At 42.8% G+C, this 24,273-nt stretch overlaps 1 protein-coding gene across 2 annotated transcripts; it reads right to left on the minus strand.

The window, feature by feature from the left end:
• Positions 1–164: 164 nt before the first annotated feature.
• On the minus strand, positions 165–14,124 carry PWP1 (PWP1 homolog, endonuclein). 2 transcript variants are annotated; one of them, XM_085227560.1, is made up of 16 exons: positions 13,975–14,124; positions 13,828–13,886; positions 12,240–12,424; positions 11,740–11,825; positions 10,286–10,382; positions 9,651–9,761; positions 8,869–8,999; positions 7,900–7,973; positions 6,172–6,268; positions 5,464–5,525; positions 4,673–4,784; positions 4,104–4,194; positions 2,882–3,003; positions 2,309–2,414; positions 1,468–1,607; positions 165–1,376 (listed from the first exon to the last, which is right to left on the minus strand). In XM_085227560.1, the coding sequence occupies exons 1-15, from the start codon at positions 14,038–14,040 to the stop codon at positions 1,492–1,494; spliced, it is 1,515 nt and encodes a 504-aa protein (XP_085083686.1). In that variant the 5' UTR covers positions 14,041–14,124; the 3' UTR covers positions 165–1,376; positions 1,468–1,491. The 2 variants fall into 2 exon arrangements, with proteins under 2 accessions (XP_085083686.1, XP_019470919.2); XM_019615374.3 differs by having other exon boundaries at positions 165–1,607.
• Between the last annotated feature and the right edge of the window lie 10,149 nt (positions 14,125–24,273).

Genomic DNA, 24,273 nt, shown 5'->3' on the forward strand with positions numbered 1-24,273 from the left:
CTTGCCCTCAGAGATCAGTAAGTGAGGCAGAGTGAGAGATGTTGTTTGGTCAAGGGAGAGCTGGGAGAAGAGGTGCCTAGTTGTAGGGACACAGTTTCTCACTAAAACAAAAAGCAGCTGCTACAGCCAGTAATTACAGAGGCAAAGCAACAACTACCCTCAAATGAGCTTAACATGAAGCATTTATTTCAAATAAAGCTTGGAAAAGCTTGCAGCTTTTCAGTGCACAGTACATGACCAGAGTTGGTTCTGGTGCTTTGACTTTCTTCAGATTCACAAACCCATTCACTGGGGCCTGGCAGAGTGGGGCAGGGCTCCTGGCACATGCAAGAATTGTTTGTTTGTTCCTGCAGAGCCCTTCTGAACACCTGTCACCAGCCTGGCAACAGCTGAATCATTTATGTTGGAAAAAGCCATTCTGAAGTTGAAATTAGAAGCAGGCACTTATTTCAAGGGTTGGGACAGAAACCTACAGCTCCACTTCCTCCCTAGGGGGGCCTATGCCAATCATTTGTCTGCTAAGGACCAGAGGAAGTTACAATGAGCCAGGGTGGAAAGCAGCTGTAGCAGCCTGTAAACTGTGCACTGACCCCACTGTCTGTGAGAGCAGCTGTTTTAATAACTAGGGGTTTTGCAGCAGTAGTGCTTTAATAGACACCTTTAATATAAACACCTTCCACTAGGTGGCAAGGGAAGAGTATCCGTTTAACTTAACTTCTTCTGGCCTACAGTAAGGCACCTGGTACTCGTTTTAAATGTGAGGAGCCTTATAGAGGTTCCTGCTCCTACAAGTCAATTGAGTGTCAACCTAACCCCTGACTTAAGAGGAACCAGAGGAAAGAAATCCTTGGTCATGGTGGGACAGTGCGGAGATGTTTCTGGTTTCATTTCAGTGATCTCAAGTGATACATTTCAGGATTCTACTCAGGGACTCAGACATACTACATACTACCCAAGAAATACTCTTTAAAGTTAAAAAAAAACTTAAATATGAAAAAGCTTAAAATCTGTTTTAGAATTTTAGTCAATCCAGTCTCAAATTAAGGATAAGTTATCTGATTATTTACAGCTGCCATTTCTCCCAGCATCTGTCTGACATTTCAGCCAACAGTTGCGTAGTTTTGTTCCTTAACACCATCAAGAGATATTTACCTTCTTTGCAGTATTTGACAAACCTCTGACAGCAGCAGAATGCTTTTCTGGCGACGGTTTCATCTTGTATATCAACTCTACACCCAGCAGACCTTAATCCAGGGATTGTAAATTCAAGCATATGGAAGCGATTCAGTCTTTTGAAGCAGGTGAGAGAGGCAGAACTCGCAACTGCAGATTTGGGAGCTGACCCACGTATCCTTGTTTCTTTGAGATAAAGAAGCCTGCAGTTTGAACGACATGAGTCACTTTCACAAACGCTCTCCAAACAGGGGAATTGGTAGAATACACCTGAGCTGTAGTCCCTTCAGTTACTTTGAGTTTGTGAGGTTTGGTCCATCACGATTCCATCGCCATCTCTGAACTATCGCTGCTACTACCAGCCAAGGAGCTGCAAGCCACAGAGTTTGTGCCAGCCAGAACAAGTCTCTCTCTGTTTCCAAAAACTTCCTTCACTGCAACACAGGTAAGGGAATGCTTACATGTTACTTTCTCAGAGACAAGAGCACTGCAGCAAGTACAGCGAGGCAAATACAACAGAACGGAAATCCTCACCTGATGCAGCTTCAAAGCCTTCCCCATTACCCAGAGCAGGGAGTTGTAAGCTTACATGTCAGAACAATCTGTTTCCCCATGTACGATAATTGAATTACAAGTCATGGTATTTCTCCCCCAGAGAATCTCTAGATGTTTCCCTGTGTGTAATTCCCTTACTGAAGCACTGTGAAATGGATGAGTTTTGTACAGCAAAACAGTTTAAATTATTTATTTCTGGTTTTACTCTCTCTGGGTTCCATCAAGCTCTTAAAAGCCTCAAAAAATTCACACCATTTAGCTACATGCAACTGAGACGACTGATCAAAACCAGTCCTCACTTCTGTGCACTGCTTGTTTATACCAGGAACATTAAGAAAAAAGGAAGACTGCGAGCAATGAGGTATTATATTTCAGTTACAAGAAAATAAATTGTGGCAAATACAGCTCTCCAAGGTGGAAAAAAAAAAAAAAAAAAAGATATTTTTAAGCTGGTAGTGTGAAAACATTCAGTCTTTGTGTACTTCTTTAGAAGTGTCACACTCAGAGCCACGCTGTATTACTGAATATACAGATACACCCTGGGGTAGAGCCTAGAGATCCCAGAAAACGAGAATCTTACCTGCAGAAATGCTGCTTATATCCCAGACACGCAGCCCTTCTCGCTCTCCTCCAAAGGCAAAAACAAATGGGAAGTCAGGGCAGCAAGCTGCGCAGAAGAGAACACCCTGGGAAGGAGGGAGAAAAGTTGTTTTGTTTTTTTTTTTCCTAAATATCATGTTAAAATGATTTTATCATCTGAAAATACTTATACTGGGCAAGTTATAACAAATGTAAGCTCTTTGTTTCTTGAAACTTGACTTTGTGTCCTTACAAAATAATTGTAAGAGCTGTTAATTGTATTTAACAAATCATGTATTCATCTTGAACCTCAAAGATGCATGCTGGAGAACTAATAGTCCTACTGCAGAATGCTGTATCTGACATTCAGATCCAAGCCTTCAAAGCAGCCTGCCAATTATGTCTTGAACTGAATACTGTGTTGTAATGAGGAATGTTTTACCCAGAGTACACAGATGTGGGATTTGTGTTGTTGTTTCTTTAAGACGTTACACAAAACAACATTAAATTAGAAAACAGATTCAGCAGTTATACATACACCTCCTTAGAAGCAAGAAATGTAATCAAAGATTACCATTTTCATATCCCTGGAATGGATTAAACTTGGTTTGCCTCCCAGGATATCCCAAATTTTCACATATTTGTCAGCAGATGATGTCACAAGGCACCCTTTGACCTGACTACTTAGTTGTAGCCCTGGAAGATATGAACGCATCAGTGTAAGAGCATCAATCAATCACCGTTTCAGAGATGAGGATACATTTAGAGTGAAAGCAGAACAAACCTAATATTCTTCACACACTAAACTCAGTTCCAGCAAAACAAAGCAAAAAGTTAATGACAGTTGTGTGTGCTACCACTGCTCCCTACAGCAATAGAAGAACCTTTTGAGAGCAAATTTCATGTAAGCCTATTTTGTCTCTCAATGTCATGACAGTAACAGCGCAGAGCACTTGCTGTTGTGCTTTTCACTTGACATAACCTGGCTTCCTCAGGCAGTTTTCTTCATTCAACTCCATCTCTTCAGCAATCTGAGATGATGGGACATATTGACATCTCATTTTGAGCACCTAATCAGGTATTCTCTTCAAGTTGCTTTTTAGAAGTTTCTACACTGGTCAAACAATTTAAGGAGTCTAAAGTAGACTGTGTGGAAACCTTCCCATGTGGAAACCTTCCCATCTAAGTCACCATCAGAGTGAAATGCCAGTATAAAATATTACGGATACAGAAGTTCTGGTTCATAGTCCTGGACCAGATTCCATAGTTATGTTCTTTTCTTACCCCAAAAAGCAAAAAGAGCATATCCCAGATGAACAAATCTGTTTCAAAATGCTTATTATTCATGATATTCACTGAGACAAGTTCACTGTTGTTAAAATACTTTGCTTACAATGGTTTTAAACGAAAAGAGCAGAAATTTCGATGTTAGGAAATATTTCACTCAGAGGGCAGTGAGGCACTGGCACAGATACCCAGAGAAGCTGTGGGTGCCCCATCCCTGGAGGCTCAAGGCCAGGTTGGATGGGGCCTTGGGCAGCCTGAGCTGGTGGGTGGTAGTCCTGCCCATGGCAGGGGGTAGCAGTGGGTGGGCTTTAAGGTTCCCTCCAACCCAAGCCATTCTAGGATTCTGTGGTTCTCAGCACAGATGGTGTCATGGGCCAGCTACTCACTATTACTATGCACTAGTTTATTTTTTTGTTAAGCAAGGAATCACCACATCTCAGTACATCAGCTGAAGACATCTTCCAGATAAGCCTTCCCACTGGGGCAAACACAACACACACGTAATTTACCTGATACTTCTTCGTCATGAGCCTTCAAAGTAAACAGCGGCTTATCAGAGCGGGCATCCAGGCAGTACACAAAGCCATCCTCTGTGCTCGCCTAAGGAAACCACAATACTTTGAAAGCAAACAGCTGTAGTCATTTGTTTAAAAATGTTCTATGCAGTAACACCCATTCTCTATTAAACCCCTGTCATCTGAGACAAATTTACACTGCTTCTTAGCAAGACGTGTTCCCCCGTACACAGCTCTTCACCTCCAAAGTCAGACTTCATACATCTGGACTTGAACTATTCTGTGTATATAAGCTACATTGCAGTGACTTCTGCAGAAATCTTAATCGTATGCAAATTTCTTTAACTGTATTTTGCATTGAATACGGCTGCAGAGCTCAGAACTCATGCTCAGCACTGAAATACTGAGCTTTTTGTCTCTAAACTCATTGCAAACTTTGGAGCCATCTAACAGCTGCCTCACAGACCTACACAAAGTTAAGTGTCATCATACTGAGAGAAAATACAAAAACACAGGTTAAATGAAGCAGCCAACAGGCCAAGAAGAGAAGAGCGTATACTCACTAAGAAATTACAAGGTGAAAAATGATTCCAAGTTACTCTTTCAACCTGACCACTAAACCGCCAGATTCGATGGTTATCTTGTGGGCTTCTGCAATCGTACAGCACAGCTGATCTGTGGGAAAACAGACAGGAAAGGAAAAAAGCAAAATCACAACAGAACTCTGTGAAGTTCATTTTACCACTGGCACCTACAGATGGTTCTCGGATGCTTTACAGGATGAATCCACAAAGGCAGTCTGCTGGTCAACAGACAGTGTACTGGCATGTAGGTGGCCAAGAGGTCACAAAGAGAGCTAACAATGGATCAGGATGTTGGTCTGAGTGCTTGGAGATTTTTTCTTATTTTTACAGAAGGAATTCTGGGGAGGAAAATGGGCAGAATCCAGCTCCCAACAACATGGGGTTCTTCTCCAGCGTAGCAAGTGCATAACACAAGCCAGACAACGTAAAGCCCGACCTAGTCTTACAGCTTGGAAAAGCGCAGAGAAGTTTACAGGGGGATGAGCAGAGGTACATTTCTACTGCAGAAAAAGACAAATTAAGAAATAAGTTCAGTTTGGAGCAGATGCCTGCACAGAAAATTTCAGTCCAGATGGTTAAAATATTTGGCTAAGCTGAGAAAGGAGAGCTGTATTTTGGCCACGTACAAATCTGGCTACCTCACTGGAAAGAAATAACAATCTTACTCAAATCTTAAAAGCAAATTAAAAGAAAGCCCGAGGCAAATTAATGGGCTTAAGATGGACATTAACATTGGGCTAAGTGTAACATTTAAAAACATTCTGACATACTTATCGTAAGATCCAGAAATAAGGGTCTGAGTTTCAAAGGGATGAAACTGCAATGTCTGGACCTAGGTGACAGAAGATTTTATTAAAGAATAAGCATTGAGATAGAATCATAGAATCACCAACCAAGGTTGGAAAAGACCTCTAAGATCATCCAGTCCAATTGTCTGTCTATCACCAGTACCTCCCTTGCTAACAGCAAAATAAAGTTATAGCTATGAATAACTAACTCCCACATTCTAATTACAAGATTACTTCATTTCCCAAATATCCATCACTATGGAATTTTGGTATCGCTTATTTTAAACCTTTCTTACTTAGAACAAACTACAGGCAACACTCATTGTTTCCTTAAGCAAAACTTACAGTTTGATCTATGCTCAGAGACCTGTTTTTTGAAGCTTCGTCACAGCACTATTAGATTCCCAACCTCTTGGGCTTTTACACAAAAGGCATTAAAAAAACAACAAACCACAAAATTGCTGTAAGTCTCCCATGATTTTCTAATGGATAAGTTGATTAACATTTTTGAAACTAAATAGAGTTGTCTGCAAAAGCAAATGATTCAGAAATGTAAAGAACTCTGCACAGTTGATTGGAAAACCACAGAGCTGCTGTTGTATGTGCTCAGCACTGAGCAGCTACAAAAAAACTGCAGTATTTTTTTCCTCTGTGCTTTACACTGAAATAAACACATTAATTATTACGTACCTTGTCTGTGTGTAGTGTCAGGCTGGCTGCTGGTTTGCCCACAGACATATCCCACAAAATCACAGTACTGTCAGCAGAAGCACTTGCCAAAACATTCCTGATAATAAGCCAAAAGATAAGGTTTAAAAAAATCTTATAGACACAAAACCTAATAATGGTCAGAAATCCTAAATACATGGAGGATCTGATTTGGAGATCAAGTATCATAGAATCATGAAATGGCTGGGGCTGGAAGGGAACTCAAAGCCCACCCAGCCTCACCCCCTGCCATGGGCAAGGCTGCTCCCCATCAGATCAGGCTGCCCAGGGCCCCATCCAACCTGGCCTCCAGGCATGGGGCACCCACAAATACACTGGTCTATGTAATCACAAGTAAAGATCTGCTTACATCTTCTCCCCACGGCATTTGAAAATATAACTTACTGCAAGACTTCATAAGCAAAACAAAGTGAGAAAGACTTCAAGCGCTTCCTTCCATTTGACATAAAGATGGTATTTTTCAGCATTAATGCAACTTCAGTCTGTAAGCATACGCTTGCAGCCAAGATCCAGACAAATCTATTTTTAACAAAAAACTCAGCTCTCCAGTATCTGAGTGTTTATATAACTAACAAAGACCCAACACTATACAAGTTTTATTTCCTGAAAGCTCCATCAGTATCGTGGAGTTCATAACCCAGTATATTATTGCACTGTACATTCCAGACACTTTAGCTCTTGTAGCTGTAATTTTGTGACTTATCTCTGTCCTATCACAAGACAATCACTTCTAAGTAATGTGAAAGTTACGTTTGAGTCAGACTGATGGAATGATACCACACCGTGCGTGTGCATAATTTAAGATCAACAGACAACACACTGTAAGAGCACAACTTCTGCACGTTTATTGAATGTCTGTGAGTGTGCTTCCTCCTTTGGTGCCTAGATGACGAGGAGCTTTAAGTAAAGGCTGACACCTGCTGATCAGAGAATGCAGAATTGATTGTGTGCATCTTCAGAGAATTTAAAAAAAAAAAAAAATCTATCATTGGGACAACTTCAAGATCCATCCTAAGAATCCTTTAACATTTGATTCATTACAAACTACCTAAGCAATAACGAGTGGCTTCTTTATTCCAGCATGCACATCATCCTTAACCTCTCCCCATAGATGTGCCTGCTTTGTGTTCCTTCAACAGCACTACTTGATTGCTAACTCACTCAGGCATCAGGTAATTCCCACAGGTCAGAGGTGTATCTATAGTGGTGCTATGAGGGTTTTTACAGCCTTATCTCTTCACTGCTCTAGGGCAAAAGCCAGAGGAAAATAATACACAGCAAGGACTACCTTCTATAAAGATACCTCCATCTGCTGAAATGCTGTTTTAGGTCAATGGCGGACTGGCCCAGACCTTGTGCTATTCCAGTCTGTTCATCTGGCTTAAATGCAGCTGCTTTATTGAATGGCTTGGAACCACCTTAGTTTTGCCCTCATCTGTACAACTTGGAAATAAAAGCTATCTGCAGCAGTGTATAAACATTTATTTTAAAAATAAAGAAGAAATCTGGTGTCCTAGTTTTGTTCCGTTCTGTTTTTTAAAGGGACAAATATTTTTGAGAACTGATTCATTTCAGAACTGCTTTCAAGTTCAGCACTACACTTCATAAGATTTTGAACTAGTGAAAAAAGCATGCCTGATTAACTGTGCCAATGCATACCCAAGCATTGTTTTTCAAATACTCCTTTACCTGCTTTGTTTATTCCACGAGAGATCGAGAACAGCATCAGCATGTCCTTCCATTGTCCCTTCCTGAGAAGAACCCTGGATAGGCAGATACAGCACAAGCAGACTTCAGAACGTTACAGCTTCAATGGAAATGAAGCAGCACAACACACTACTATGAACTCCTTAATGCCTTCACAAACAACTACACTTTTAAAATCACTCTTACTTGCTGCAACAAGGCACCTTCTCTTACCCCAGCTCTCAGACTCCATTCACAGCAGGAGAGTTCACAGAACCAGTTACTCCCTTCAGGCTACAGAAGAAGAAACTTCATTTCCACCACCTAACGCGCAGCTTTTGCAGCTTCTTTCTAAACTCTCCTGGCATTTACTTCTTTTCCCCATCAACTGCACTTTTGGTCCTTTAATTAGCAGCTCCCAGAAATTCTAATTTTAAATGGTTAAGCTTTGAAGGATTTTTCTAGAACAACTGGAAGGCACCCATAAGTTATCCCACTCTTTCTCTGCTCTTTCCTCCAGGCTTTAACTGTCCCTGCATAGAGCAATGAGTGTTTCAAGCTGAAGTAACATTTACGAATGGTTGTCTTTAATAGCAATTCTGGTACCTCAGTCACTCTCTGGGGGTGCCTCTATGTACCCACACTGTATTATCTCAATAACTACTTTAAACATGCCTCAGTTTCAGATGAATAAAGCTGACAGAGGTGAATCTAAACAAGCTGTGTTTTATTAAAGTAAACCTTGTCCCTTATTGCTCAATGCCATTTCAACTCCCTGAGTCACAGGCAAATAGCAGTTTCAGCCCCCTGTACACAGCCAGGACACTATCTTCTGTAACCTGTCCAGACATCATCCTTCAACACAACAGAGGGAATTAAACCAGACTACCTACAGTTTTATTTTTTCCATTACAGGAAAGAAGTAAGAACATTATCCTCGCTCTAAGTTTCCTCAATTCAACCAATACTTACTTTCTTCCCTTTCTTTTTCTTCTTTTTCTCTTTCTTGCTCCCAAGAGAAAAGACAGGTTCTAAGCAGTCCACTATATCAAGGTCCCAAATATCAATAACTGGGGTCATGTTACCCACTGCAACATAATTTCCTGCACACACACATACACAAAAAAACAAACCAATAACAAATGCAATCACATTTAGAGTTATAAAACAGCGTATTTGGCAACCCAGCTGCTGCATATTTCTTCAAGTAAAATTTCTATTTATGTGCCAGAATTTTCTATTTCAACGTTTTTGATTATTATGACTGACAAGGACGAGCTTAAAACTGCTGAAAGCAGATGCTGCCAGAACAACAACTGATGTGCTCCTTTAGTACACTTCCCTTTCAGTACACGTAACTGTTCAAACAAGCCCTGTTAAAGCACCACAGGAAAAATGTTACTAAAAACATAAATACAGATGAATGTTGCAACAGTGCTGTGCCATAATGAATTTGAAACCTTTCACTTGTAAACATCAAAAAAGTTTGCTTTGTTCTCCTAATTTAACAATAACTGAACTATTTCTAATTAAGACAATATTTCAGTTGCATCACTTGTTATTCCAGCATCACTAAGGTAACTTATCACCAAATGAAAGAAAAAAAAAAAAGATCTTCAGTTTTTCCTTCTTAACATCTTGAGTTTATTTCTTAAGTTTCAGTGAAGGAAACTACTTAATAACAACATTACATTTACGTACTTTTCAAGTACAAATACTTTCATTGGACAATTACAGTATCCTTTGTCATTTACCTGATGACTCCTCAGGATTGGGATCAAAATTCAACCACTCCAAACTCAGAGGATAAGCAGGCAATATAATATCATGATGTACATAAAATGAGTCTTCTTCGTGATTATAAACTGAAAAAGATGTATGTGACATCAGTGAAGAGGAAAAGCAAGCAATGAAAACCAGCTCACCTCTGCAGAAAGAAGATATGGCAAATACTAAATTCCAAAGGAGATTTGAAATGCAAATTTCCAATATGTTCAGAGCTTCCAAGTAGAAGTCATAGCCTCAAAGTACTGCTACAGCTCACAAAATCCTACAAAACTAACTCCACCCTGCATACTTTAGAGACAAAGTGAAAAGTTAGCAAAATTCAGACATCACAATGTGCATGACTTTGTTTAAACAATCATTTCAATATAAATACTCTGTACCCACGATCTCAATTTTCTACATGAGGAGACACTAACGAAGTTTGAAACATTCATTTCACAGAAACAAGAAAGTCCAGATTCAGTAACGTGGGACATCAGGTAACAGATGAAGAGTTTTCACTTCCGAGGAAGCTGAAGACTCCAAAAAAACAGCCTCATCTTCTACACATGGAAAAAAATCAACAGGTTTCTCTGTAAGGCACAAATCCTACATTACTTACCATGGACCTCCAAACTACAGTAGTCTTTATCGACTCTGCCACAAAGGACAAGATTGTCATTGGGCTTAATCAAAAAGTCCTCCTGTTCGTATTGATCCTGAACAGTGAAAAGGAGAGGCCAACACATGTTAAGCAAAGAACACACACATACAAACAGAACTGCACAAATTCCAAAGGCTGAATCTGTAACAGTTTTTAAATGTTACAGAAAACAACCAACACCCTGCAGCCCACCCACCCACCCAAAAGCATATAATGGTAATGCAGAAAAGCAGAACAGGTTCTGTCATGGGAAGGCTGAACGTATCTCTGAATACTACAGAGATAGCATTAATGTGGACGTAATTGGATTTAGAAAAGTGTTTCATTACCACACATGAAACCATCTTTTGAGCCCACCAAGATGCAACCCATCACTGAAAAGAAAATCACCACCAGGATCCCACTTTTGTAGCTTATTTCCCTTTGTCTCTCATGCCTTGAGCATCTACATCATATAACAACGGTCTGCACAATAAGTACACTGAGGCACTGCTCCTCACAAGCAGGAAGCAATTCCCAGAGCATTAAAACATTGTCCACATTCTGGAAAATAGTTCCAGAGAAGTACTGCCTGCAGCTATACTGGCATTCAGCTGCACCAGAACAGATGTAGCCTCCATCCAGTTCTCATTGTTACCGAGGAATGGAAGGCATTCAGGGAATTTTTGTTAGTGGAAAACTAGGAACTGCATATTAAAGTCAGTAGCCTTACACAGATTGCCATCCTTCAAATAAACAATGCACAGGAGACCTTTTGGGCACCATGTTGCAAGCTTTCAATAATTTCTTATTCATTCACTCCAAGTATTTTTTGATATTTGCATTCTGTCAAGTATTGCAATTTTCTGAATTGGTCCTATTAATACTGTACAGTACCTAACTCTTCAACAATGGTGGTAGGAAACACCAAGAACAACAAAATGCATGCTGGAGCACCAAAAAGTATCCTAAATAAACAGATGTATTTCTTCAAGCCACAACACTGGTTTGACATGATTACTTTGCATTTTAGTTGTTTTCTAAACTAGCCTGAGTTCATCTGGCTGGAAGGAACACGTAGGAGTCTTGCAGTCTGGGAAGCTGTCTTATTAGGGTCATTAGTGACCTGAGATTTGTTATTTCTTCAAGCATTTTCTGTGTCCTATTAGCTAGCTCACAAAGCCCCTCCACATACAGAAGTACATGTCTTAAATCGTCAGTCAGTTCACCTCAACATTTAACTTAAACATAAAAAGCACACATAAAGGGGATTGCACAAAGCAATCTTAAAAGAAAAGAATTCTATCTGAGCACAAATCTGGCAAACTTTTTAAAGGACCACAAGCACCCTAAGGCAGCTTGGGAGGGTAGAAAACCTAAATGAATTCTAAGTTTATGCCATTGCAAACGTTTAACATTTTTACAGTACTTACAGTGTTTTTCAGAGTGATGTAAGGATCCTGATCATTGCTTCCATACACTGCCAGACCAGCCAAAGTCTCTCCAAGTTTGGTATCACCTACGTGGGAATTTCAAAGTATTTCTCATACGTGTCAATGACCACCCAGTCAGAAACTCCCGCACCACTCCATGCACTGTAAAATATCAGGAGTGGGCTACATGAACTTCCAATTTTCAAACGCGAGAACCTCAGCCAGCTCCACTGTTGAGAGCTGCTCTGCTCCAACACAACAACAGAGGGAGCAACAGCCCTTCCAACACCACCCAGTACTAACACAGCAAGGAGCGGACATGGAGTTATTCCACCCACTAAATCACTTTCTAAATTGAGACAAGCAAAGAATTCAAAATGTGAATTTCCAGCACTTTAAACTAAGCACTATGTGGTTTTAATATACTTGTGTCCTAAGCATAAAAAGAAGTGAAGAACGTTCTTAAGTTACAACACATCTGACATTTCAGTTTCTCTTACCTCCATCTTCCTCTTCATCATACTTGTCTAAATCATACTCAGCCAGCTCATCATCAGTCAGTTTTTCAGCACTTTCCTCCTGCTCTTCATTGTCAGGAGGCGACTCAGCCCTGTCAGCAATGGCAACATCCATGCCATCCGCTGGCTGGCCCTGATCCTCTTCATCGCTGCCATCAGAGCCCTCCCTGTTTAAAGACACATCCCCTGAGAAACCCAGACAGAATGCTTCTGGGAGACTGCTCAGCAGCCTGCTAGCAAGGCTTCAGCACATAGAGTCCTGGCTGTTCACACAGACTGTATTACAACCTTTAAGCCAATCATTTGGAAATCTATCCACTCCCTTCCTACCTCTCCCTGAAATACAAGTCACTGCTCTCTCAGGCTGCCTGAGAATTGTGATGAATATTTTTCTCACATATTTTCCTGACAACTATTAGCAAGCATGCAGAGGAAGGCTGACAAACATGGTGAAGGGTCTGGAGGGTAAGTTGTATGAGGAGCGGCTGAGGGCCCTGGCTTTGCTCAGCACAGAGCAGAGGAGCTGAGGACAGCCCTCATGGCGGCTGCAGCTCCTCACAGGGAGTGGAAGGCAGCGCTGAGCTCTGCTCTGTGTGACAGCGACAGGGCCCGAGGGAACGGCATGGAGCTGTGTCAGGGGAGGGGCCGCTGGATGTCAGGGACAGGGTCTGCACCGGAGGGTGGTGGGCATGGAACAGAATGCCCAGGGCTGTGGATATGGCACTGAGTACTGGAGTTCAGCGAGTGTCTGGGCAGTGCTCTCAGGCATACTGTCTGATTTTTGGTGATGCTGTGTGGAGCCAGGATCTGGACTCTGATGATTCTTCCGGTCCCTTCCAACTCAGGATATTCTGTTATTCTGTGACAATGCATGATTTCAAATGACTTCCACATTTATCGTTTATCTTGCCCTCTTTTTGTTGAATACAATTTTTTCAACCTCTACTCTGCATGTTTGCAGGTGTCTAATTCCTCCCTTCTCTTTTTTTTGCCACCCCACCCCACCCCACCCCACCCATAGGCCTTCTCACAGGTAATAACATTTGTATTTCTTCAAGATTTTTAAGACTACACTTCCTCATACTTCCCATACTTGTATTAGAAGATAATAAAACATAAAGCTCACTGCATAGGGTCATGTTGCAGGTCACTCCTTACAGAGCAAAGTTTGCAACATCTCAAGAACTCTGAACTTTCATAGCAATGGTTCAGTCTGCAGATTGGTTATTAGACAAGTGTCTTCTCTGAAAGACTGTGGTGCTGCAGTGGCACAGGCTGCCCAGGGAGGTGGTGCAGTCACCATCCCTGGAGATGTTCCAGAACCGTGTGGATGTGGCACTGAGGACATGGTCAGTGGGCATGGTGGGGATGGGCTGGCGGTGGCATTAGGTGATCTTAGAGGTCTTTTCCAACCTTAACAACTCTATGATTCAAAGAAAACAAGGGAAGCCTCTCCCAAACGCTTAAGATGATTTTGGAACGCCCACCTCCTCCTGCCCCCCGCCCCCTGCACCCTGGGCTGCCCGCCTCCCAGCCACCAGCCGCCCCCCGCCCCGAGGTCCCCGCTCACCGCAGCCTGCCACGAGCCTCCCCGACGAGCCGCCTCAGCTCTTCCCGGCTGAGCTGCACCTGCGGGCGGACACACAGCACCGTGAAGAGAGGGGGAGACCAAGGATCCCTCAGGGGGTCCCTCAACCCCACTCCACCCCCACCTTACCTTATCCGGCGTCTCCTTGGCAACGCCGCGGCGCACCCAGGCGGCGCACGTCACCGGGCAGCTCATGGCGGCGACACGTGCGCAGGGCTGCGGCGCACGCCGAGTGATGTCAGAGGGAGGGGCTCCACCTGCAGAACCTGTGGGAAGAGGGAGGGGGCGGGGACTTTGTTTTCGACGTCATATCTAAGCGCCGGGAGTGGCCGGAATGTCGGAGGAGGGGAGGAAGAAGGGAAATGGCAGTGGTTCATTGGGGGCGGTCCTTTGGGGCCGGGCTTTGGTAGCGCCCCGCTGCTCGCTCGGGAGCTGTAACGTGTGTTATGGCTTGTGCAGTTTCTCATTGTGTTTCCCCGTGGTGTTGTGCTTCGGCGCTGAAGTATTCTAGTGATAATCTCCTCCGATTAAAGGCAACACAACAAAAAACCCAAGCTGCAGTGATTTAATACGAGGATCTGTGTATCAGCATCCATACGTGCCCTGAGCTCTGTGCAGCTCGCTGACTGCAAGCTTCCAGCTCGCTGAGTGTTAGGGGGAGTGTGTAGGTTGCTTTGAAAGTAATGCTTCCTGTTTATTTCCAAGGGAATTGTAACAGCTACAAAGGGCACAATGACGGTAGTTGATAGAGCAAATTCTCATTTGTTAAGCACTTTCTCATAAGAACTGATAGCCAGTGGCATAGTCACCACCAGAGGCTATGCATTTTTGCCAGCAATGAACAAGAGCATGCATGCTGTGCATATAAACGTCTGTGTGGCTGGCTGGAACGTGGCTCATCTTTCATGTGGCTGTCATCACATCCACTGTTTAGTCTCCATCAATGTTCAGAAAGCGTCAGTGAATATCAGTGGGTGCCGTTTTTCCATATGGAATCAATCATAGAATGATTAGGCTTAAAAGGGACCTTTAAGATGATGTAGGTCCAACCCCCCAGCTATAGGCAGGGACACTTCCCTCTAGACCAGGTTGCTCAAAGCCCCATTCAGCCTGGCCTTGAATGCCTCAAGGGTGAGGGCATCCACAACATCTGGGCAGCCTGGTCCAGTGTCCATGTATCCAGGGATAGGGAATGAGCATTTCTTGTCCATCATCTCCGTCATATTTGAAAAGTCATGGCTATCTGATGAGGTCCTGGATGACTGGAGTAAGGGTCATGTCACTCCCATTTACAAGAAAAGGGAGCAAGGAGGACCCTGGGAACTACAGGCCGGTGAGTCTCACCTCTGTGCCTGGGTAGATCATGGAACAGATCATCCTGGATGACATGCTTGATCACATGAGGAATGGGAGTGTGATCCGAGACAGCCAGCATGGCTTCACCAGGGGAAGGTCATGCTTGACCAATCTGGTGGCCTTCTATGATGGAGTGACGGCATCGGCGGACAAGGGAAAGGCGACCGATGTCATTTACCTGGACTTGAGCAAGGCCTTTGACACGGTCCCCCACCACATCCTTATCTGCAAATTGGAGGGATGTGGATTTGATGGGTGGACCAGTCAATGGATAAGAAACTGGTTGAAAGGCCACAGACAAAGGGTGGTTATATTTATCAATGGCTGTATGTCCAGGTGGAGGCCGGTATCGAATGGCGTCCCCCAAGGGTCTGTCTTGGGACCAGCACTCTTTAACATCTTTATCAATGACATCGATGACAGAATCGAGTGCACCTTCAGCAAGTTTGCTGACAACACCAAGCTGAGTGGTGCAGTTGACACGGTGGAAGGAAGGGATGCCATTCAGAGGGACCTCGAGAGGCTAGAAAGGTGGGCCTGGGTAAACCTGATGAGGTTCAACATGGCAAAGTGCAAGGTTTTGCACTTCGGCCAAAGGAATCCCAGTCACCCATACAGACTGGAAAGAGTGGTCCTTGAGAGCAGCCCTGTGGAGAGGGACCTGCGGGTCTTGATAGATGAAAAGCTTAACATGAGCCAGCAGTGTGCCCTTGCGGCTACGAAGGCAAATGGTATCCTGGGCTCCATCAAAAGAGGTGTGGCCAGGAGGGACAGGGAGGTGATTGTCCGCCTCTACTCTGCTCTTGTGGGGCCCCATCTGGAATACTGTGTCCAAGTGTGGAGACCCCAGTACAAAAAAGACAGGGAGCTCTTGCAGAGGGTCCAGAGAAGGGCGACAAAGATGATCAGGGGACTGGAGCACCTTCCCTATGAAGACAGGCTGAGGGAGCTGGGCTTGTTCAGCCTGGAGAAAAGAAGGCTGCAGGGTGACCTCGTTGCAGCCTTTCAGTACCTAAAGGGAGCCTACAAACAGGAGGGGAATCAACTCTTTGAAAGGGTTGACAACTGCAGGACAAGGGGAAATGGTTTTAAGTTGAGGGAGGGAAGATTTAGGTTGGATGTCAGGGGGAAGTTCTTTACAGAGAGAGTGGTGAGGTGCTGGAACAGGCTGCCCAGAGAGGCTGTGGATGCCCTGTCCCTGGAAGTGTTCAAGGCCAGATTGGGTGGGGCCCTGGGCAGCCTGGTCTAGTATTAAATGTGGAGGTTGGTGGCCCAGCATGTGGCAGGGGGGTTGGAGATTCATGATCCTTGAGGTCCCTTTCAAGCCTGTCCATTCTGTGATTCTGTGACTCGAGGACTTGATACCTGAATTTCAACTTGGCAGATAGAGTGGCCATGTCACCTAATCCATGCCCCCTAGACAGCACCACTGTTAAATTTTCTTCAGTTTGGTTCTTCTGTGGTTCTGGCATGAGAGAAAAATAATTATCAAAATATTGCTGCCTGACTTGGTTCATTTCACCCATTTGCTGTATTTTGTCTTAATGTAGAAGCAAAATATATCAAGGCAAAAGCTGTATCTGGCTATCAGTTCCTTGTAGCATGTGCATCTTCATCCAGCCTGGAGTCTGTGGTAGGGACTGACAGATACTTACCAGCCTTGAGTTTTGTTATGCTTTCCTTTTTTTTTTTTTTTTTTTTTGTTGTTGTTGTTGTTATTATTTGTTTTGCTTGTCAAGTCTTAACAGTGTTCAAGAAATCCTTCTTGTCCTCCCACACATGGGTTGGCTGCAGCTTCACTGTCAGTCTTCCTCCAGATTCTGAGGCAAGGTTTGCACAAGCCAGTGCTATCCCCAAAGGACAGGCAGAGGGAAGTGCTAAGCAGCCAAAGAAGAAAGGTTATTTTCAATGAATGTGGCTCCTGCATATGTTTTTTGCAGATATGTTCATTTACACTGTGCATGGGTCCACAGCAAACCTTCAAGCCAGACCTGTTTTTACCAAAGCAATACCCAGAGGGGGCACACATGCTCTATCTTCCTTCTCAGCACAAACGTAATTACAAAACAGCAATATTCTGTGGTGACACTTAGCCACAGAAATATTAGAAAAGAGATCTAAAGATGAAGGTGGGAAGGAAAATAGGTAACAAGTCTGCATATGGATTACAGATAACAAATGTAGAATTAATAGTAAATAATTTTTCTTATTTGAGTGCCAGTCCATAAAAACTGAATGATTCCAACACTCTCATCTCTTATGTGGTTACTGGAGATGTGGAGCTGGTCCTCTGTCTTCTTAAGAATAGAAAGGACTGGACTGATTTTTACATCCATCATTGTTCCACAGTGCCTTGGCAATTACAGAGATGGAGTTGAAAGTGTGCTGCCCCAGGCAGGAAGTTCCCCACAGTCATTTGGGACAATGACTGAGCTCTAGTGAGATATGGCCCACACACCCCAAAGAAGCAGCCAGGATGTCTCAGGCTGTAAAAATGGTCTTATTGTTATCTAGTGTCAAAAGATGGCTTGTCCACAGAGGTGTGAGGCTTATGGGAGAAAGCAGATGTTTATTTCTTAAATTTGGATGGAATTCTGACACAATCACTGGGGGAATTTTGGGATGAACCTAAAATGTTGCCTCAACTACAAAGAATGATACATAGATGTCAGAAATCTGAATTACTGCTGGGTGCAGGAAATGGCCTTGAAGTCTGGTACATACAACAGGAGACAAGGGCTCCAATGGCTGTCCCAGAAACTGTGCAAGGACCAAGTTCAGGTCCCATGTCAGTGAGTACACTCTAACAAGAATGTTCACCAAACATTCCTATGCTACAGTATGTTCTGGACTGGCCTTTCCAAAACCTGAACTTCTAAAACTTAAAGGCTTCCCTCTGCATCAGCGATCAATCAGAAATGGCAGTACGTCTCCCCCAGAGCTGGTTTGTACCTGAAATCTGTTTTAGACCCATTTGTTAACCTTGCATGAGCAGAGCTGAGTTTCATTTTCTCCTGAGGGATCTCTGCAAAGTAAGGCGAGACTTGATACCGATGAGTTTCACCATCTCAGTTTAGTCACCTCTTCTGCTGTCAGCACCTCCTGCCTGTCTGAAGTGAAAAGCACTAAAGCTCTGTCCCTATTTCTGGATCTGCTTATGCAGAATTTGAGGCATTTGACCCACCCCAACCTTCTGCTTTTCATCTGAGGAGGAAAACGCCAGATAGTTCTCATCAATAGGAAATGTGTGTCTTGTTCCAGGTGGCATCAAAAACATTCAGCAAGGTTCAGCTGGGTGATGGAACCCAGCTGAGCAGAAGGACCTTTTGTTCCGGCATGGATTTACCAGATCAAGAAAAACAGTATCAGACAGGAAAATCAATGGGTTCTCTTAAGGGAAGGGTCAGCTTCTTTTCTGGGGGGACATGTCAAGAAACCCAGAGAGCTACAGTATTACTCTTCACACTAAGTAAGGGTGGGGAGAGAAGAGAGCTGGTTGGTGAAGAAGTGATGCAGAAAGCACAGGCTTTCCAGGAGTGATTTGAAAATAGCAGAGAGGCTATTGCAGTGTCCAAGACTCTGCAAAGGTCTTGAAATACCTTGAATTGTGAAACTGCCAGAGACTCTGTAAGCAGGTCTAATATGACAGCTGGAGGTACTATGAATCCATGAAATGGTGCATACTGCAAATCATACAGGCTGAGAGTAAGAAAACAAAGAGAATTTTCTATGTTTTGAGAAGTTATGCTGTAGGCTTATGGCTGGGGTTCAGCTGACCCCTTCAGATGAGAAGAGAGTAAAGGGACTTACACACTAAGCATGCCACCTCACTCAGAAAAAAATTCCTATTCTCAAATGAGCTGCAAAATACGTGTTGCAGTCCCAGGTATGCTGAACAGCTAAAAGCAAAGTCACAACATCAAGAAACTTAAGACAGACATAAAGAACTACTTACAAGTGGATTTGAAACACCAAGGGTAGCCACAAAAGTCCTCAAGGTTACCTTTTGATTCTCTATTTGCATTCCCTGGGTGTTTCCATGAGATAAAGAGCATGAATTTGGAGGAAACCAAAGGAAGATCAGTTCTCAATAGGGCAGCATCTTGTCAGGGGAGAGAAGTACACTGCTTGCACATAGCAGCATAGCCTGGAGGGAAAAACTCTTGAAGTGATAGCTAGGCATAAAGTTTTAGGTAGTTGAAACGGAGCTGCTTTGTTGTTGTTGTTTTTTTTTTTTTCATTCACCATCTCCTCTAAGAGTTGTCTGGGAGATCACTAACCTCCTCACATTAGAGGATAAATCATTCTTAGTGCAAGGCTTATTCTCCCAAATCTTAGATTTGCTAACCTTTATGAAATAAACCAGATCCGTTCCTTATCAATTAACTATGTCTAGCAAAAAGTATGATCTCAGTGTGAGCCAGATACACATAAAAGACATTAAATGCCTACTGAAGCAGTAAATATTCTATGTGAGAAGTATTGCTTATGGAGCATCTGCTTTCCCAAATTGTGTGCTGAGAGTTTAGGTGTAAGAATCCCTTAATGCCAGCAGTAACTGCTGTAAGATAGTGCTGGAGTCAACATGAAGAGAGAAATGCAGTCAGTGTTCCCTCAGCAAGCTAGAGGTAGGCATGCAGGCTGTGGAGAACAGTCGTGTTTGCCATCCAATTGAGAAAAATGACTTTAAATATATTGTTAGAAATCCAGTAGGGAGGAAAAAATGAGTGTGGGAGAGAAAGAACCGAGAAGTACATGAAGGTGGACACAGTCAAGCATGCCATTCTTGGCCAACTCAGAGAGAGTGAAGAATGTTGAAAACAAGGATAGAATGATACAACATGCGAAGGATTCGTTAGTAAATGAAAGTCAGCAAACATATGGGTATGGGAAAACCCAACTGGCAGTGCTCCAAGTACTGAAGCTCTGCCCAGTTTTGCAAGTTTTACTCTATAGTTGTTCTCACAGACGGACAGTGGGGAGTGGAGCTTGTGTGCCTTTGTTTCAGTGTACATGTGAGTGAGCACTTGGCAAGGAAGGGGCACATGCGAGTGTGTCAGGACATCATCACATCTCCACAGCCAGATGCACTTGTGAACACACAAAAAGACTCCCACCTCTCCAGCTGTGCTGCACCATGGGAGCAATGGGAGATACAGAACAAGTGTTTGTCTCTGTGGTTGGACACACTACTTCAGTGTCTAAGTATATGTCATTTCTGGTTGTTTCAAATACCCATGCTTTCAGGAAGATCCTAGCTCCTTACACAAACCTCTGGGCTTGTAGAGCAGATGGGCCAAGAAGCTCTAGAGAGGCAGTGGGGCTGTGCTATGTACGACAGCTTACTGAGTTCCAAAGGTGCGTGTTCATGGATATCATTTGTCTTACAGGCCTAGATCTTTGTAACAAAGCTCAGAGAGCCAGCCCAAACTTGTATTCTGCAACATCTCCCTTGAAACATGCATTAGAAAAAATGAAAGTAATTGCAAAAGCTTTCATTAAAGTATAAAGCTCTGTTGACATGGACATTTTTGGCTGATATTGCCACACACCTAGAAATATGCCTGTACAAGCCATTGTGCAGACTTTTAAAACTGTGTTTTCTGAGTAGATCAGATGTTACTGTCTGAATGATCTAACTTAAGTTATTTAAACTGAGACATATAATGAGCTTTTATTATTATTATTATTATTTATTTATTTATATATATATTTTTTTTTGAAGTTAAACAGAGGCATTTACTGCTGATGCCACTTGTAGGCCTCCATCAGTCACTTCGGACAGCAGTCTCTTGTTTGGACTATACCTTAGGCTCCTGTCAGATAAATCCCGGTATTAAGTTCTTTACTATGAGAGTGGTGAGGCTCTGGCACACCAGAGGCTGCCCAGAGAGGTTGTGGATGCCCCGTCCCTGGAGGTATTCAAGGCCAGGTTGGATGGGGCCCTCGGCAGCCCGGTCTAGTATTAAATGTGGAGGTTGGTGGCCCAGCCTGTGGCAGGGGGGTTGGAGATTCATGATCCTTGATGTCCCTTCCAACCCGGGCCATTCTGTGAGTCTGTGATGTGGCAGCGGTGGTTTAAGACATTGCTGCCTACTTCTGCCTGGTAGAGGTAGAAACATGGCAGTGGACAAGACAGTCCTAAGCCTCGATTAGTTCTGTGAGTGCTTGCAAAAGCCCTCTGTCTCTACGCGTGCTGTCTCTACGCGTTATGATTGCCCACAAACCCTCCAAAAATGTGAACTGACCATAACAAAAACACAGATGAATTTGCAAAGAACCCAGAACAATGTTATTAGTGGGTATGTCTGAACTTAGCTATTTTCTCAGTGAAGAGTTAGCTCAGATGCTCAGAAATATTGAACTACTCCAGTATCAATATTCTGCTTAGGAGACAGCTCAGTTTGCTACAAGTTTGTTACACATATTTGCCACTTACTTGTCTGCTCTTGCAGCAATATTGTGTAACAAAGCCAGCTCCCAGATTTTTGGGTCTTCATGAACTCAAACTGATTGGCTACCATACACCTGCAGATGCTCAATTTTAAGCATCACGACACTCCATTATGCAAGTCTTACATGCATGTTTTTTGACAGATTAGGTCTCAGGCGATTTTTGGCCTCTTTGTCACTTCTTCACAAGCACTGCAGCTATACTGACAGCAGTGAGTGGGAGCACCAAATCTTCCAGATGTGAAACACCAAACACAGGCAGTTTCTGGGAGGTGTTTCCTTGGGAGAGCCTCATTCTGCTGTCTGAAGCACATGGAGAAACACCTGAGCAGGAGAAGGAACAAAAACACTCGCAGCAGCCATCACCTAGGCTAGAAAACAATGGAATTTTTATTGAACAGAGATGGCTCATTATCACGCTCCAGAGAATTCCACCTGCTATTCAGCAATATTTGTTCCCATCTGATAATAACCTATGGGAGTAGCTGTATAAAATAGGAATAAAATACCAAATCGCTATATTCATTAATAAGTTTGCCTTCCAAATACAGAACCATATGTAATTTAAAGTCTGAAAATAGACTACAGTTGTTAGCGTTTAAACCAAACCTTTATGATAACAAATATACAAAAAGGCAGTCAATATATTAAACATTTAAATCAACAGCATACATTTCTCAGAGGTAAACATTGAGCAAACAAAGCCACCAATGATGTTCAGAAGGCAGGTAGAAGTTTTAAGGTCAAGCTCCAAATACTGTTGCTTTCCTAAAGCCATACTGGTATTACACTTTTATCTAGCCCCTACATTGAAAACTACATAGCATGGACATTTGAAATTATTATAACATTTGCTATCCAACAGGAAATTAGAAGTTTCTTCGGTCCTGATTGTACCTCACTGTATGTATATTAAAGCACCTGCAGAGACAGAGGGCAGTAGGAATTAAGCACTTTGCTTTGCTAGGTTGGGGTTTTACTTCTGTTAAAGGTGAGGGCAACAGCATCCTTCTATCGACACAAACTCCAGCACTGACAAAAGAGAAGTACTGGCCTAACAGATAGACTTTATGAATAATCAGCCTTGCAACAGGCATGAAACAGCATGGGATTGCATACCTGCCTATTGACAGTAAGTCTGTGCTGTTTCTACTGCACAGAAAAGTCTCCTTCGGTAGTTGACCTAATGCCTGAGTTTGAAAGCTTGGGATGCGTACATATGCTCAAAAATAATGTGACAAATTTACTATCAATAAAAACGTTTTAATGCCAACAACTAATAAAAGTTCATATTGCAATACTGCTCACAACATAAATGTACAATTTGCACAAAACATTGCTCTTCAACATGAATATTTTGCAAGCTACAATATATATATATATTATGTATAACCTTTTCTTAAAGAATTATATGCTGGAGTGCATGCAAAGAATTTCAAAGCAGTAACACAACAGGAGCAATCACTTGTTTACAGGTTACTGAAACCATTCAATACAGAAACACCGGGATATTAGATAGACAGACAGACAGATAGGTAGATGTATGTACACACTGCTTTTTCGTGGACCTTCCTTTCCATGTTACACGAGCAGTGTGGGTTCCGTATAAGCCCAGGTCCCTACAAAAGACTCATTCAAACAGGGCTCTGAATGTTCTCCACACCATCTGGAACCATAAATTGCTTCTGCTGGAGATGATGGGGAAGGAAGCACTTGTCCTTTACCAGGAGTGGAGGCAAGCAATCTTCTCCATAGCCAACGCCTGTTCCAATCCTACTCTTACGTTCACTAGCAGTGAGTGGTGAGCATCTATCCATCCTGTGTTTTGGCTGGTTCCAAGTAGTCTCCTGCAGCCTTTACAGTTGGAAACCCAAGAAGAGAGAACTTGGATCTCCTAAACAGCAGTGCACAGCACTGCCCCTGTTCTAGTCAGGTATGTACAAGGAATGATACGTCTCCTCTGGTTAAAAATTTACATAGAGTATATACAGATAAAGCTATTCTATCAAGGTGCAAGTTTATTATTCTCTGGTGTATTCCAGTGAAGATTTCTTACAAACCTTTATACAAACTCATCAGAAGAGTTTACACAAAGTTGACATTTTGTCATAGCTCACTATGTAGGCTTTGTTCTGCAAGCTTTGGAATGGAAACTCCCATTACTTTCCCTTGGAGTTCTCCCTGTGCACGAGACCTGATTTGGTAGACTATAGTCAGATCTAATATATATATTTTGTCTTCAATACATTTCAGACGGGATGAATTGGCAACATATGTTGTTTTTTTTTCTCCAGGAAGTCATCAATCTCTATGAAATGAAGCAGGATGGAAATGAAGCAACTGGACATCACAGGGGTTGCAGTTCATGTGCCCAGTTCAGCTCTCCTTGCTTTGGATAGGACTATTTGTGGCATGTGAAGCTACACAGTTTGGCCCTAAGGGTATATTTTTAAGTCCTTGGCACTATTTTACATCAAGCCGATGGCAGGCAATGCCCTCGAAGAAACATTAAACAAAAAAATATCAAATGTAATTTACTGAATGCAAAACAGTAAACATCAGACTGATCCACTAAGCAGATGGATATGGAATGCAAATTGTCTAAAATTAGAATGGTTG

Source organism: Meleagris gallopavo, chromosome 1 (assembly GCF_905368555.1).
Source record: "Meleagris gallopavo chromosome 1, MGAL_WU_HG_1.1, whole genome shotgun sequence".
NCBI lineage: Eukaryota > Metazoa > Chordata > Aves > Galliformes > Phasianidae > Meleagris > Meleagris gallopavo.

Coding starts and splice junctions, on each gene's coding strand:
- PWP1 (XM_085227560.1), bottom strand. CDS start 14,040: ATGAGCTGCCCGGTGACGTGCGCCGCCTGGGTGCGCCGCGGCGTTGCC. Junction 6,269..7,899: donor TCGTGGAATAAACAAAGCAG/GTAAAGGAGTAT, acceptor GCTTATTATCAG/GAATGTTTTGGCAAGTGCTT. Junction 2,415..2,881: donor ATTCCAGGGATATGAAAATG/GTAATCTTTGAT, acceptor CCTCCTTCCCAG/GGTGTTCTCTTCTGCGCAGC.